The 16,902-nt window shown below is 38.4% G+C and overlaps 1 protein-coding gene across 1 annotated transcript in view; it reads left to right on the top strand.

Annotated features, from left to right (window-relative positions):
- LOC5574512 (inactive hydroxysteroid dehydrogenase-like protein 1) overlaps nucleotides 1-16,574 on the top strand; it is a 30,208-nt gene extending 13,634 nt beyond the window's left edge. Inside the window, exons 3-5 of the mRNA XM_021846184.1 lie at nucleotides 2,938-3,158; nucleotides 3,328-3,423; nucleotides 16,075-16,574. Coding sequence (XP_021701876.1) covers nucleotides 2,938-3,158; nucleotides 3,328-3,423; nucleotides 16,075-16,323 — 566 coding nt within the window. The 3' untranslated portion in view covers nucleotides 16,324-16,574. The remainder of the gene's footprint in view (nucleotides 1-2,937; nucleotides 3,159-3,327; nucleotides 3,424-16,074) is intronic.
- The last annotated feature ends 328 nt before the right edge of the window (nucleotides 16,575-16,902 follow it).

Here is a 16,902-nt window from a genome sequence, read left to right as displayed (position 1 = left end):
CAAATATGTATTCCAATAACTGTAGACGCCTTTTGTATTCATGATACAAATATCTGTTTACGGATGGCTTCCTCAGTCAAATGGTCAAGAACGATATTTTTATACTGTCCCGACGTTTCGACCGATGGGTTGTGGACTTTTACATGTTGTTTATTTTTCATATTGTTTATCGTCTATCGTTAGAACATTATTCACCTAATTTAAGTTTTGAAGGATCGACTCATGCCTGAATTTAATCTAGAAATTCTACTTGTTCTTCTTGAAGAGTTGCTAAATCCAATAGAGATTTCGGATAATTTAAAAAAAAATCGAAAAATACTCAAACAAATGGACCAGAAGTATTTTAAAAAGTCCCAATTACTTTTATGCTTTAAAAAAATCCATTCCAAAATCAAATTATTACCACTATTTGAAGGATTTTCAAAAGAAATCTCAAAATCATTTCTTTTTTCAAAAGAAAGAAATTCTTGTATGAAATTATACAGAAATATTGACGAGAAATTTCATTAGATCACACTGCGGAACACGTTTTAGTCTCAAGCATCAAAATACCACTATTTACTTAATTAAGGGTTGCCGAATCCATTGCCATTTTGAAAAATATCATAGCACGTCTAGTTTTTGAGATATTGGTTGTTGAAAATGCAAAATTTGACCATTTCAGCCATGCATGCAAGTTTGCCGGCTTGTAAGTCAATGTATTTGCTTAATTTGCCACACGATTCAAAGTTCATGTGTATAATAATACTTATCAACAAGGTTTATGCCGATGCTCAAAAGTTATTTTTTGGTGTTTTAGAAAAGTATTGTATTTTGCCATATAAGAGAAACGAAAAGTTTTGTATGGAGACTGCAAGCACGTTGGAAAAATCGATTTGATCTAAATTTTGTCGTGCAATTTCAACCAAATTATATTTAAAATAAAAGTCCTATTTTGCATGTTTGCTGGATAAGATCACACAAAAGTTTGATAAATCATACTTTAAATTTCATGTAAACATCATTTAAATCAGGGTTTTATGCAACTTTGGCGACCTGTAGCTAAAAATTGTGACGTGCAGGAACATTTCTGAGAACGGCATCAGATTCAGCGATCCCAAATCTACTAGAGACACATAATTTAATTCTTGAGACACGCAAAAATTTCATTTTTATTACGCTGTGTATTTGGATTATTGGTGTTCACCCGTCTAGCGACAGCATCAAGCTTTTACTACGAAAAAATATAAAAATCACAATAACTTTTTGGTTTTTGAATATTTTGGCGCCAATTTTTCACAAGTTCTAAAAGCGTCGGTCCACCAAGGATTTTTGGAGATACTCAACCAAATGACCAATTCCGTTTTATTTCTTGAAGAAACACTTTGAAAATAATAGTGTGTCTGTTTCTAGAGTCAAGCCTGGAAGAAATGCTGGTGTACTCTATCTTGGAATATATTCTTTGAACATGTATAATGTGTTTATGACAAAAAGCCCAAAACTGTCGGTCGGTCCCTTCGAATCTTTCCATCGACTTTTTTCAATGTGATGGGGAAAGTTGATGTATCCCAAAGAGCATCGGAATAACTCCAGAAGAATATGACCAATGATCACAAAAGATACAGATTTCAAAAACAAAGGAGTTTTCAGGTAACCTGTCAAAATATAGTTCAAAAACGACTTGAAACAAAAAATATCGTGATTTAAATATTTTTATCTGAGTATAAATCTGGTTTCAATTTTATTGGGGAGTTTTCTACACACCATATCGCCATTATCTGAGTATTTCACTCAAGTGTCTGTTGAACGCTGTTTCTTTGGTTTTAAACTGTTATTAGAAGACCATATACCGAAGATTCAGGTGAACGCACAGCTGATAGGTTTCATGAATGAAATGAACTGTAGCATAATGCCATCATTATTGGGGGGTTTTCTTTGCCAAAGTATCAAGTAGCTAATCGTATATGCCTACGGCAGCCCCCTGAGTAATTAATTCCTATGATCTTACATGTCATTCGCACTTTGTAGCTTTTCCTAATTTTTGCACAATGTCTGCAGAATCATTGGGTAATAAACTTATCTGGAACATATTAAGTGAAGTTACTAGCATGTTTTGTACCCCCAAATGATCGTTTCGAGTTTTATGACTTCCACCAAGTTGTGCCAACTCATTCAATAAAGAAAAATCTGTCCGTTCATGGATACCGGCATAGGCTGTTAGCTCCAGTCCTATGACGCAAACAAATCCATCCAAGACCAGCCATAAAACCAACACTCTGCTCTCTCAAGTGCCCGCCGTCGTATCGCAACCATCCAATCCAATGGCATGGGCTCTTACAGACCCAATAACGCCATGACGAGCGGCACGCCGCCGCTTTGAGAGCTGATACTGAACCTAAACAATCTAACCTCTTCTGACGTAAGGTGGCCTAATTTTTTTTCTGAGGTATCGTAAAACGGGGTATCTTTGATAGTGAGGGTCCCACAACTTGCTAATTGAAATAACAATATGTCTGTTAATGAATTAAGTAAAACAAATACAACAGATAATAATATTGTTATAACAGTTAAGTCAGGGCTATTTTCATTAGGATCGACATATGTGTATGCTTATGTGTTCTACAATCACTATTCGATGAAATTTTAAAGAGCAGTAGAACTTAAATCCAGTCGTAAGTCTCTTAGCGAATACAACTCTTACAAATTGGACAAACGCCTAGAGGTATACAAAGCTCTATTTACTGTATATATCTGATTCATATCCATATATGCATTTATATAAAAATATAAAAAAGAACCTTCACGACCAAATTCAAAAACATCAAGTTTCTTCGAAGAAGCTATCAAAGTTACCCTGTTTTACGGTACCTATCTGTTCCGTCTCAGCAAGTTTCGTTTTCCAAATCTGCCAGCTTATTACCTCCGCTTAATTATTTTCTCATCTCCCTGCACCCACAGTGAACAACGTTGGAACCAACTTGGATTACCCGGACGACCTGGACCGTGTTCCAGAGGACAAACTGTGGGATGTGATTCACATTAACATTGCTGCTGCGACGATGCTCACAAGGATAGTGCTTCCGGGCATGAAGCAACGCCGTCAGGGAGCGATCGTGAACATCTCCTCGGGGAGCGAACTACAACCGTTGCCATACATGACCACCTATGCCGCTTCCAAGGTATGAGAACGAACGGCACTTGGCCGCAATTGGACCAAGGCCCGCTGAGGCAAAGGCCATAAATCTCACATCGGTGCTAGCTAAACCAACCAGTTCAAGACCCACAGTTCAATGCTAGCCGTTGATCATTGGAATACTAACTAATGTCATGTTTTCTACGCGCCTCTAGGCCTACATTCGAAACTTCACCCTGGCGATGCAGTACGAGCTGGAACCGTTCGGCATAACGTGCCAACTGGTCAGTCCACTATTTGTGACGACCAAGGTGAGTGAGATATATACCGGATCCTCTTACAGGCTTTGAGGATTCTTGTGGGCTGCGGGGATCGTTGTTTGGTCTTAGTGGTATCCGGCCGGGTCTAGCGTCGCGTGCGACAAGGGGTGGTACAACAGTGAGAAACTCACGGTGTGCCTGAAATCGTTATGTACGAAAAACATATAATCGATTCTGGCTTAGCCGTAAACCACGATTTATAATTAAAAATAAGTTTTTATTAACTTATTAATCACAACATATTATATTTCATTTGCCGTAGCAGTTCAGAACAGCTAAATAGGTTTTCAGTTATTAACTTTTTCAGACACACCGTAAAACATGTTTCGGCCGGAGATGTCGAAGGGGTCAAGTGCTAGATAATGACGACTTAGACCGCATAATTATTCAGTACACCGGTTTTAACCGCTCGTTTTGAGCGATAGTGATCGTGAATAGCTAATGCATTTAGAAAAGTGATCAACGAACGGTTTAGTGTTGATATCTATTAACGTGTTTCAATGAGAGAGGATAGCTTCTATGTGGCAGTCAAGTGCAGTGCATGTGGGAATCGCGCGAGGGATTCACTAGAAGCAGGTCAACCTACTACTGGAGGTTCGTGCTTCCAATCTAATGCTTAGCTAGAGATTGAATGCTGATTGCATACCGGCAAAACCGATACGTTAGAAGAGTGCTAGTGCGGTGACAAGATAAAGCAAATGCAGCAATAACGAAAGGCATCGAAGGGAAGGTTGCTCGTCTACTACCTTGAGATAAGTGCACTTCGATAATGATGTGTTCATTGTGAAAATGAGGTGACGATCTGAAACAATACAATCGCTTGAAGAAAAAAAACGAACAAAGGGTATTTAGTGTGGCTCGTGCTTAACGCGAGGTAAATGATACGCGCCGAACGAAACTTGTTGCCGAAGCTGCTGAATCAATAATCAAATTATACTTTTAACAATACCTTATTTATTGCAACTATATGATTGCATCATCAACGTTTTCGTTATGGTGTGTCTGAAAAGCTGTTGAATGAGTAATTAAAGGTGTTCAAATCCATACAGTTTTAAAGCTTATCTCTGAATCCCTGATATTCGATAATTATTCCCAAGTAACATTTATATACGGTAAGGTGGGACAAAAGTTCGACTTTAGTGGAATAATCGATATTTCAAGAACAACTTTAACAGTTTAAAATAAATAAATACCACAAAGTGAACTTTCAACATATTGGCTGCAAATTTGCTGAACAAACTTGTTAACAAAATATTTAAAGTTTTGTTTGTAAAGATATGTTAACATCAATATTAGAGTCAATATACGTTTCATATATATTCCAGCCGGCTCAAAAATAATTGAAAGTGGAGCTGATAGGATTGAGAATCGCTTCATGGGATATTTGAAATGTAACAGGGACATGATCAGAATCAAAATCAGCATGAGTAACTAATTGGCTACAAAGATAACCAGAGTCGGTTAAGACCAAATCAATCGTAGAAAGGTTTCTAGAAGAAAAACATGTTGGGCTATCAGGGTATTGATTTGAGAATACAGGTTTAGTTTGGATCCAGGTTTTAAATACGTTTCGGTAATAACTGATATATACACGTTATTAACTGTAAGAAAATAAAACCGGTCGTCCTCTTTACCATTCAGAGAACGAGCATTACAATTTAAAATATTCAAATTATTATTTGGATCCATTGGAAAAACGTAATCCAATAATAATTTGATTGGTAAATTTTGCACCAATTTGGACTGCTTCAGTCATAGTGGTGGCTTTGAACATTGCATCAATCATTAGATTCAATTGTTCAGTTAGAAAATCAGGGCAGGCATATCACTTGAAGTGGGTACATTTGATGATTTCCCATTAGAATTTTCGTTAGACGAAGAGGCGGAGTAGATGTTACCTGTGGCGGTAGTGTTTTTTCCATTTGATTTGAAACAAGTAGAATGTGTACTCATAGTACGAATAGGGGAGGAGTTCAAATTACCTGCTACGATATCGGCAAAGGATTTACCGTGGGTACTACTTACTTACTTATTTGGCTTTACATCAATTATCTTGATAAAGCCTCGCCAACAATATTTCGCCAATTCCCTCGGTTCATGGCCGCTTCTCTCCATCCTCGACTGTGACCCACGCTCTCCAGGTCCTGGTGTACCTGGTCAATCCACCTAGCTCGCTGCGCCCCACGCCTTCTTGTTCCGACCGGATTCGTGGCGAACACCATCTTTACAGGGTTGTTGTCCGGCATTCTTGCAACATGCCCTGCCCAGCGTATCCTTCCAGCTTTAGCTACCTTCACGATACTTGGTTCGCCGTAGAGTTGAGCGAGCTCGTGGTTCATCCTTCGCCGCCACACGCCGTTCTCCTGCACGCCGCCGAAGATCGTCCTTAGCACTCGGCGTTCGAAAACCCCAAGAGCTTGCAAGTCCTCCTCGAGCATAGTCCACGCCTCATGCCCATAGAGGACTACCGGTCTTATGAGCGTTTTGTACATCGTGCATTTGGTGCGGGGGTGAATCTTTCTTGACCGCAGTTTCTTCTGGAGCCCATAGTAGGCACGACTTCCGCTGATGATGCGCCTTCGTATTTCCCGACTAACATTGTTGTCAGCCGTCAACAAGGATCCGAGGTAGACGAACTCGTCCACCACCTCGAAGGTATCCCCGTCTATCGTAACACTGCTTCCTAGGCGGGCCCTGTCGCGCTCAGTTCAGCATGTACTTTGTTTTCGACGCATTCACCATTAGCCCGACTCTTGTTGCTTCGCGTTTCAGGCGGGTGAACAAATCTGCCACCGTTTCAAATTTTCTCCCAATAATATCCATGTCGTCCTCGAAGCAAACAAATTGAACGGATCTCGTGAAAATCGTGCCTCGACTGTTAAGTCCGGCTCTCCGCATGACACCTTCAAGCGCAATATTGAACAACAGGCACGAAAGTCCGTCGCCCTGTCGTAGTCCCCGCCGAGACTCGAACGAACTGGAGTGTTCGCCCGAGATCTTCACGCAGTTTTGCACACCGTCCATCGTTGCTCTGATCAATCTTGTGAGCTTCCCGGGAAAGCTGTTCTCGTCCATGATTTTCCATAGCTCTATGCATTTACCGTGGGTAGATACATTCGAAATTGAAAGATTCGAACGGCTACCCGACGGATTAAAATTAGTTTGTGAATGAGCATGATTATGATCTTCCTTATGGGTATGATTCATGATCAAGCGATCGTTAACTGAAAAATGAGCGTTGTTCGATACTCTACCAGGCAAATTCCGGAAAGGAACGTTATTGTAACGGATATTATCTTTCATCTGCCTGGCACGAGCCTCAACGACTCTCTTGCGTGAAGGGCAAGACCAAAAATTTGACTTATGATTGCCCTTGCAATTGGCGCATAAGAACTTATCGGTATCTTCCTTCACCGGACAGACGTCCTTGGCGTGAGAAGAACCTCCGCAAATCATGCATTTAGCATCCATGCGACAATTTTTTGTACCATGACCCCACTTTTAGCACTGACGGCACTGAGTGGGATTCTGGTAATTGGAAATGTTCCCATGTCACATGGACATCGAATATAAGTCTAGCTTTTTCTAAAGCTTTAATATTATTTAGATCTTGTTTGTTAAAGTGAACTAATTAATATTCTTGAGAAAGCCCTTTCCGAACAATGCCTGCTTGGGTTCTCTTTTTCATAATGATTACTTGGACTGGGGAAAATCCAAGTAAATCATTTATTCCATTTTTGATCTCTTCAGGTGATTTATAGCCACTTGAGAGACCTTTCAAGACGACTTTGAACAAACGTTCAGTTTTGTCGTCATACGTGAAAAGTTTGTGCTTCTTCTCTTCAAGGTGTTTGAGAAGAATTTCGCGATCTTTAAGAGTTTCCGGCAAAACGCGAAAGTCTCCTTTCTTTACGATTTGGAGTTCATGATCTCCTGCCTAAATTCCCCAAATTCGGAACAACTGACCACGATAGGCGGCACTCTTTGCTTCCTCACTTGAATCAAAGAGCCTGGGCTTGAAACAGCTTCGATTTGGTGATCGGAAAATTTGTCTAAAGCATCGAACTGATTGCTCATTTCGATACAATTATCAACATTATTCATTTCACCCTTGGAAGAAAGTTCGCATTCCGGAGAAACGTCCTTTCTTCCATTCTTGCCACTTTTAGTGACAGTTTTAAATCCCACTTTTGGAAGAAAGTTGTGAATTCAGAGATTCACTCTTCCTTTTATTTGTAGTTGCAACCATGTTTAGTGAAAAAAAACGAAAGCAGACGTGACCTCCTAAGAGGTTTTTCCCAAAACGGTGTCCAAGAAGGATTACCACCGCTAGCTTTCGCCAACGGGTCTAACGAAAAATCGAAGGCACGGGTCCAAACAAGGATCGTAAAGGGATCAATAGTAGAAAAATAGTACTGAAAAGTACTGTTTTAGTAGCACTGAAAAGTACCATTTTTGATTTTAGCACTGAAAAGTACTGTTTTTGTAGCACTGAAAAGTACTACTTATTGCTTTAAGTAGGTTTTAAAAAATTTCCAAGAGCAGATAGAATTCGTGTACGCACAGCACGAAGGTACGATGCGCACTGATGTCAAAAATCCTTGTTTGCGGATGACACAGGCCTCTCCGCCAAAGGACGAAGCCTGCGTGTCATCTGTAGTCGATTGCAAAAAGTTTGGATATTTTCTCTTCAAACTTGCTAAAATGGAAGATTTCTCCTAGTGCTTCCAAATCTCAACTAATAAAATTCCCATATAAACCAAAAGCTCTTTATTTGAAACCTTCAAGTAGTCATGTTGTCACGATGAGAGGGGTTCCAAATTGGTCAGATGAAGTTAAGTATCTAGGGCTCATGCTAGATAATAATTTAACTTTCAAAAATCACATTGGGGGCATTCAAGCCAAATGTAATAAACATGTAAAATGTCTCTGTCCCCTTATTAATAGAAAATCAAAACTTTGTCTTAAGAATAAGCTTCTGATATTCAAACAAATTTTCAGGCCAGCCATGTTGTATGCTGTACCAATATGGACTAGCTGTTGTAATACCAGGAATAAATCCAGCTGTAATACCAGGCAGAGAATTCAAAATAAAATTTTGAAAATGATTCTGAAGCTTCCTCCCTAGTATAGCACCAATGAGTTACATAGAATATCCAATGGTGAAACATTGGAACAAATGTCAAATAAAATAATAAATAATTTCAGGCAAATATCGTTACAATCTTCTATTGCCACAATTAATGCGTTATATTTTTAAGTTAAGTAAATTCAAAGCGTTTTTTCTCTTATAAGCAGGTGAAATCAACTCACCTGTGAAAAATCTGAACTGCTACGGCAAATGATATGTAATATGTTGTTAACAAAATCTTAAATTTGTTTTACCAAATTAGGATGATAGTGTTGTCTAACAACACAGAACACCTAGATATAAGAAATTAATGTTATGTTTGGAATGATACTAATAAAGAAATTAAAAAAAAACACATAATTTGTGTACCATTCCTTACAGTCGAGACATCATTGAATGTTATTACTTGGTATGGTTGAACAATAACGTCGATTTTAGTGAGTTGTGAGTTGAGAAGTGTCAGTCCACCAAAGTGTCCATGTATCAAACTGATCGAAAATAGTTGGTCAATTATTTTTCTTCTTTTTCTTCTTCCGTACGGGAACAGAGCCTACTTCTTAGCTTAGTGTTCAATGAGCACTTCTACAGTTTTTAACTGAGAGCTTACTTTGCCTAAAAATTCGATTTTCGCATTCATATATCGTGTGGGTAAACAATTACTCAGGTACTGTCATTATTAAAATTGTTTTGGTTTTTTTTTTTCCAAGAGTAAGTTGCCACATTGTACCAAAGTATTTTTCGTACACTTTTTGATGCATGTCTATTTACAAAAGAACAGTGAATTAACATGAGTATTTACTGTAGTTTTCTCTGGACACAAAAGTATCAGTTGAGAATATACACAATATTCATGGTCTAACATACACAATTTTGATAAAACTACATGTTTGAGTCAATAATAAGAAAGGATAAGCGGAATGGATTCAACGTAGGTATTATGTCAAACGAATACGACCATTTCATCAATCCTAATCCCCTATCGCGATATAAATCGATTTCGTCAAGGCAGCTAAGAGAAGAAGGAGGAAGTAGAATTTCAAGTTGGTCTTGATTGAAGGGAATCCTATAATTTCAAGATGTACATCGTTAACCTATCAACAACTCCAGCCAAGAAAAAATATCATCGTATTATCGCACTTAAAATGCATTGAACACGGCTGAAGTGATCGTACATTAAACGATTAGTCTGATATACACTTTTATTACATCATCATCATCAGATCACATCACACGATCACACTTTTATTCTTTTAATATAAATTTTGCTTCTTTATTGACGTGATCGGATACTCTGGTCTAGAAAGAGAAGTAAATAATTTTTTTATGATTACAATCTTTCTTCTTGGTATTACATCATCACTGGGAAACCACTTCTCGCCTGTTATTAACTAAGAGCTTGAATGGCCCAAGATGTTATTCTTTTACATACATACAGTATATGACGGCATGATATGTACTACTTTATGCCCTGCATCAAAATCAGACATCTTCAGTATGGCTTTTCCAATAGGCTTCATTCACAAATTTCATAACACCAAAAATGGTCATTTTCGACACCCACCCACCCCTTCGTAACGCATTTTGTATGAATATTTTTAGAAATTTGTATGAACTGTAACAACTTGCAGACAACAGCTGAAGCATATATGACCATCTGTCAACCAATCAGGGCCCTTCCGACTATGTTTCAGTTAAAAACGTATAAAACGGATATAGTTAACTACCGCGGGATAACTTCCCTTTCAGCTGGTTCTAAATGCTTAGAAATCATCGTGAACAATGTCATGTTTAGTTCATGTTGTTCCTACCTCAGTGAAAAACAGCACGGCTTCTACCCAAAGCGTTCAGTTGAAAGTAATCTATGCGATTTCACGTCGACATGCATTTGTGCTATGGACAACGGTGTGCAAGTTGACGCTGTATACACAGACATCAAGGCTGCTTTTGACACCGTTAACCACGATATCCTTCTGGCAAAACTACTTCGGCTTGGTGTATCAGCAAGAATGTGTCAATGGCTCAAATCGTATCTCAGCTATAGAAATCTTTGCGTGAAAATTGGACCAGTTGTATCAAATCCCATTCATCCAGCATGCGGTGTACCACAGGGGAGTAATTTAGGACCCCTATTATTTTCGTTATTTTTCAACGATGTGACTATTTTGCTCGCTAATGGTGGATTGTTGATTTACGAATACGACCTGAAGCTATTTTTAGTAGTGAGAACTGAAGCTGACTGCAGAGAACTTCAAGACCTTTTGGATACCTTCGCACGTTGGTGTTGCCTAAACTTCCTCATAATAAGCGTTCCTAAATGTTGCGTCATCTCGTTCCGTCGAAGCAAATCTCCAATTCTGTACGATTACAGTATAAATGGACAGAAACTGGAACGCGTTGATAAAGTCAAGGATCTTGGGGTGTTGTTAGACTGCCAATTGACGTTTAAATTGCATTATTGCGCCATCGTGGATAAAGCAAACCGACAGTTGGGTTTTGTCTTCAAAATGGCCAAAGAATTTGACGATCCTATTTGCTTGCGCGCTTTATATTGCTCTCTTGTTAGATCTATCTTGGAATTTGCATCTACTGTGTGGTCGCCATATGAAGCCGTGTGGATTGCAAGAATAGAAGCTGTTCAAAGAAAATACGTGAGGCGTGCTTTGTTAAATCTACCATGGCGACATCCTGAAATGCTACCACCTTATGAGGATCGTTGTGCCTTGCTGGGAATTGAACCGTTACGTGTACGTCGCAGAATCGATAGAGCTGTATATGGAGCGAAAATAATTCGTAGCGAAGTAGATTGTGCAGCTTTGTTGGAGCGTATTCGACTCTATGCCCCTGAGCGTGTTTTACGGTCCAGACAAGTTATTCAGGTGGAATCCAGGAATACTAATTACGGAGCAAATGATCCGGTGAATTCTATTAGTAGATGTTTTGTAGAAGGTTACGAGCTGTTCGATTTTAACTCTTCTGTAGAGTCATTCAGACAGCGATTGTACAGATCTCGTTTATTTAACTAATTATTTTAAGATTTCTTCATTAAGACCCCGATGTCAGATGGAAATAACAACAATAAAGAAACATAAAGAAAAACAAGTACAATAGGGTTGTATAATCTCGGAAATATCGAGATTCTGACGTCAAAAATTTCCTGAAATTTATTGATCGCAGAATTTAACTTTTGGCGAAGATTTAAAATAAACGTATTTTAAGTACATCTTTGGAAAAACTGAATAGGTTTCATGGCAATGAGGATGAGACTTTAAAAACAATTTGAAGGAAAAAAATAACAAAAAAATGTGTGAAGTTGACATACTGTTTTGCACATAACTCTTCAATTTTTTTTTTGGTATAATTGTACTTTTAAGTTAGTGTAGGTTTATCATGCTCGTGAAACATTTCAGAGGGGAGGTGGTATAAAAAATCGTGGAAAAATGGCACGTAATTTATGATTATTGCCTTATCAGCCAACTGTGTGCTTCTTCTGAATGTATTAAACGACGATATAATCTCAAAATTATTTCGTTCCACAGATGACTCCTTATTTACCGTTCAAGGACATCAACTAGCATTTTCCAGTGCGGAGGCGCTGCTGCTGCAGTTAACTGTATAAAATAAAATAACCTGCCCCAATCGAAACGTCGTTGTGCAACGGAACCCTGAATGCTAATAAACAGAAACATCGAGCATTACTACAGGCATCCATCCATATGGGAGGACTCTCATAGCATTGGATGGTATGGATCGAACGCAAAACCGGTCGCTCCAGCTTGAAATACGGCAAGCTTATTGGCACCACATACATTACAGTTTTATTTCACAACTTGATGATCCATTGTTCGAAGCAGGTCAATGAATTTTAAGTGTGGTCATTCGCACGCTTATCAGATGTGTCGAATGCACACTCTCCAGAGGTGCGATAAGCTTAAGAGTTATGGTAATATTACAGAGATGATTTGATAGTTATCTCTTTATACACTAAATTCCGATAAAAACTTTTTTCTAAAAGATTTTGATGACGCATGTTTCTGCCAAATAAACTAATATTATATTTTTTATATTGCAAATTATTTGCAAAAAATATGGCATATTCAGCAAAGTTGCTCCCAATTATTTGTTTTTAACTTTGTAGAAAATCGTAAATATCTATCACCGTGGTCACCAAAGGGCGGCCCGCATGTGATTGCTGTATCTCTTAAGTCTGACAGTTTCCGCAATTTTTCTCTTCGGAATGCTGTTCTACTCCCAAAGATATCAAGAACATGAAACTAAATTATTACGAGAACTATCCGCTATCACAAATAAAAATGGTTGAAAAACCAGGGATGAGGATCACTGATCTATCATATAAAACATTGAAAACAACAGGACCACCATAATTTCACATTACTGGAAAAAATGCAAAAAAAAAAATGTTGTTATTTATATGTGGCTTTGGGTTCATTGTACAATGTATTTAAGTTATCCGAAGTCAATTTTTGGAAAGAATGTAAGTTTTGAATTCAGTTAAAAATTTTAATTTATTTATTTATTTTATGTTAACCTTCATCCAGCCAACATACTTTTCACATGCAAAAAACACACTAAAATGTGCATAACTTTTTTGTTTCTCGATGGATTTTGTTGAAATTTTCAGAATTTATCGAAAAACTCTTCTAATTTATGGTCCAGGAAACTTGGGAATATGGTCCACGTGGTTCCGGAGTTATTCCGGATTGTCTTGGGGTACCAAAATTGGCCACATCGTCCATTCAACGGATATCTCAAAACCTAGATGAGCTAGAAGGTTGGTGTCTTCGGCAAAGTTGTTCAGCAGACCAACAGCTATCCGTCAGTAACAATCTTAATTGGGAATTTATCCGCTAGGTGGCACTAGTTACAAATTTTCTTCAACCTTCTATATCTCAAGATCCTGATGAGCTAGAAGTTTGGTATCTTTGGCAAAGTTGTTCAGCAGATCAAGGGCTATCTGGCAGCAACAAATCTAATTGCGAATTTATCCGCTAAGTGGCGTTAGTAACAAATTATCTTCAATTTTATGTACCAAAAGTTAACAAGCAGATCAATGTTGGGTGGTTTCAGTTTGTCTTCGGCAAAGTTGTTCACATCGTGGACAAAATTTTAAATTCTCATATTTTATGTTCGAGATTTTTTACGCTTGATTTGTAACTTACGCCGCTCAACAGCCACAATACGTGAGTTGGATCATCAATTTGTTTTATATGCTTTTTTCGCTCAAAGCCTGATATTTTATATACGAGATTTTTTGGTGGAGCCTTCCTTCGCCGAGTGGTTAGAGTCCGCGGCTATAAAGCAAAGCTATGCTGAAGATATCTGGGTTCGATTCCCAGTAGACCCAGGATCTTTTCGTAATGGAAATTTCCTTGACTTCTCTGGGCATAGAGTATCATCGTACCTGTCACACGATGTACAAATACTAAAATGGCAACTTTGGCAAAGAAAGCTCTCAGTTAATAACTGTGGAAGTTCTCATTGAACACTAAACTGAGAAGCAGGTTCTGTCCTAGTGCGGACGTAATGCCAAGAAGAAGAAGCCTTGGGCTAGTTCATCTCAGGACCAAAGGCTTTACTTCCCTTCAGAAGGAAGTCGTCACTAAAATTTGTAGTGATTATCTCTTAGATGGGTTGCATCTCAGGTCCTCAGCGTATGTTCTAACCACTATACCGAGTCAATTTCCACATAGAGTCTTAATTCTTTGTTTTTCTGCTACACACTAAGCTCTTACGGTGAATTTCACCGTAATCTCAACAGCTGAAGAGTTCGGTGAAATAAAACACCGTAACTTCGAATAAAACACCGTAACTTCGTCGGAATTTTACGGATTCCGGTGAATTTTTACCGAATACTGTGAAAATTTACCGTACTCCGTTAATTTATTTTACCGAACCGTTCAGCTGTTGAGATTTTACAGGAATCCGTAAAATAATTTAAGTGTGTAGAATTATAACAAACCTTTCTAATGTAAACAATAACATTGGGATTTGATAGACGCTCAATGTGTTTCATGATTGAATATTTTCGACGGCATGAGCGTGAGCAAGTGATTTTGCATCCAAAAATCATTCGTGAGTATTTAGAAGCATATCTCAAAAGATTTTGCTTTTGTGGGAGAACCTCATGGTTGAGATTCGAGTGCCAATGTACCAACACTGGATGTTCAATAGATCAAGGGCCACCTGAAATGGAAAACTGAACCAATATTCATCCGCTATATGGTGATAGTAACCTCTCCAATATTCTGAATTTGGTGATTGTAAATAGCTAAAAAATGATTGTCCAAACAGTTCAGAGCCCCAATATCTGTCTGATAGTGATAAAATTGATTCAATTGATTCAATTTACTCAAAGCGTAATGCACATAAATCTAAAAGTTATATGGAATAATTTTGTATGGCAAAATTCGTCTGATAAATTATGTACTTCAAGATATTGAAAAATATATTCAGGAAAGTAATTTTAGTACTTGTTGTACATAATGGAGAAAAATAAAATTCCTCACAAACGTCTTTTTCAAACAAAAGTTTTGATATTCGGAGATTGCTGCGAAGCTAGGGGATGAATTTTTTATAAGATTTGCAACTGCCCTAAAATCCTTGATCTGCTGAACAACTATGTCGAAGACACCAACCCTCTGACTTATCGATATCTCGTGATATAGGAGATAGAAGAAAATTTGTTACTAGCGCAAGCTAGCGAATAATTTCCCGATCACTACCAGATAGCTCTTGGTCTATTAAACGACTTTGCCAAAGACACCAACCTTCTGGCTCATCAGGATCTTGAGATATAGAAGATTGAAGAAAAATTGTATAACTGGCGCCACCTTGCGGAGAAATTCTCAACTACGGGGTTTACTCGCGAATTGAAGAAAATTTGTAACTGGCGCCACCTAGCGGAGAAATTCTCAACTTATTTTGTTATTGCCAGATAGCCCTTAGTCTGATGAACAACTTTGCCGAAGACACCAACCTTCTAGCTCATCAGTATCTTTAGATATAGATGATTGAAGAAAAATTGTTACTAGCGCCACCTAATGGAGAAATTCTCAACTAATTTTTTTACTGTCAGATAGCCCTTAGTCTGATGAATAACTTTGCCAAAGACATCATCCTTCTAGCTCATCTGGATTTTGAGATATCCGTTGAATGGACGATGTGGCCAATTTTGGTACCCCAAAACAATCCGGAATAACTACGGAACCACGTGGACCATATTCCCAAGTTTCCTGGACCATAAATTAGAAGAGTTTTTCGGGAAGTTTTGAAAATTTCAACAAAATCCATCAAGAAACAAAAAAGTTATGCACATTTTAGTGTGTTCTTTGCATGTGCATAAGTATGTTGGCTGGATGAAGGTTAATTATCACTATTATAATATAATATGTGTTGCAGGATTACCTGAATTTTATATTACAAATATACAAAATAATTATCGTTTAGACATAAATTTAATAACCCACTGTTCAAACTTTCCCCTGTTTCCGCAGATGAACAACTTTTCCTCCACCCTGATGAAGGGTGGCCTCTTCATTCCGGATGCCGAATCGTACGCCAAGTATGCCGTCTTCACGCTGGGGAAAACGAAACAAACCACCGGCTACTGGTCCCACGGAATCCAGTACTGCCTGATCCGATTGTCGCCAGAATGGGTCCGAACCTTGATCGGAGGCATGATGAATAAGTCGTTCCGGGAGGAGTACTACTCGCAAAGCAAGGCCTCTGCTAAGGCTCACTAGGGGACACGCGTAATCCCATTGCGCAACAAGATGTATAGTATTGTTTGTGGAAACATTGCATTTGTATACTTCTAGGCTACCTGTTACCGATCTTAGCTCTTAGAACAGGATTCCCTAGGGAATTCACGCAATAGTCATAACCGACCGTTACTATTTCGATTAAACTAGCATAAGACTGATCACACAGCTATTGACGAAGCATGACATGTCAATCAATGAAGAAAATACATTTGAAATGAAACGTGAAGACAAAATGCGAGCGCCATCTTTGAATCGATAGAGAATGCCCTGTCCCAGTCCCACGCTATGTCCAAAGGGGATTATTATGCAACTTTTATGTATGTTCCTCTGTAGAGATTGAATTCTGAGAAAATTAAGAGCATCTCTCACTTACATACTCAGATTAGATTACCGGGGTCGGGTTTTTGAACTTAGCTTAGCTTAGCTTAGACTGACTACACATATCAATGGTTGCTATTCCGTGATTGACCGAGGTCAGTGAAAATGCACAAAGAATCAACTAGAAGATCGGCTGGGATTGGCCATAATCTTCTTCAGTGTGCATAATTCAGTGCCTCT

Source organism: Aedes aegypti, chromosome 2, assembly GCF_002204515.2.
Source record: "Aedes aegypti strain LVP_AGWG chromosome 2, AaegL5.0 Primary Assembly, whole genome shotgun sequence".
In the NCBI taxonomy this organism is placed as follows: Eukaryota; Metazoa; Arthropoda; class Insecta; order Diptera; family Culicidae; genus Aedes; species Aedes aegypti.
Note: the sequence above shows the minus strand (reverse complement) of the source record. Positions and strands in the feature narration are given on the sequence as shown.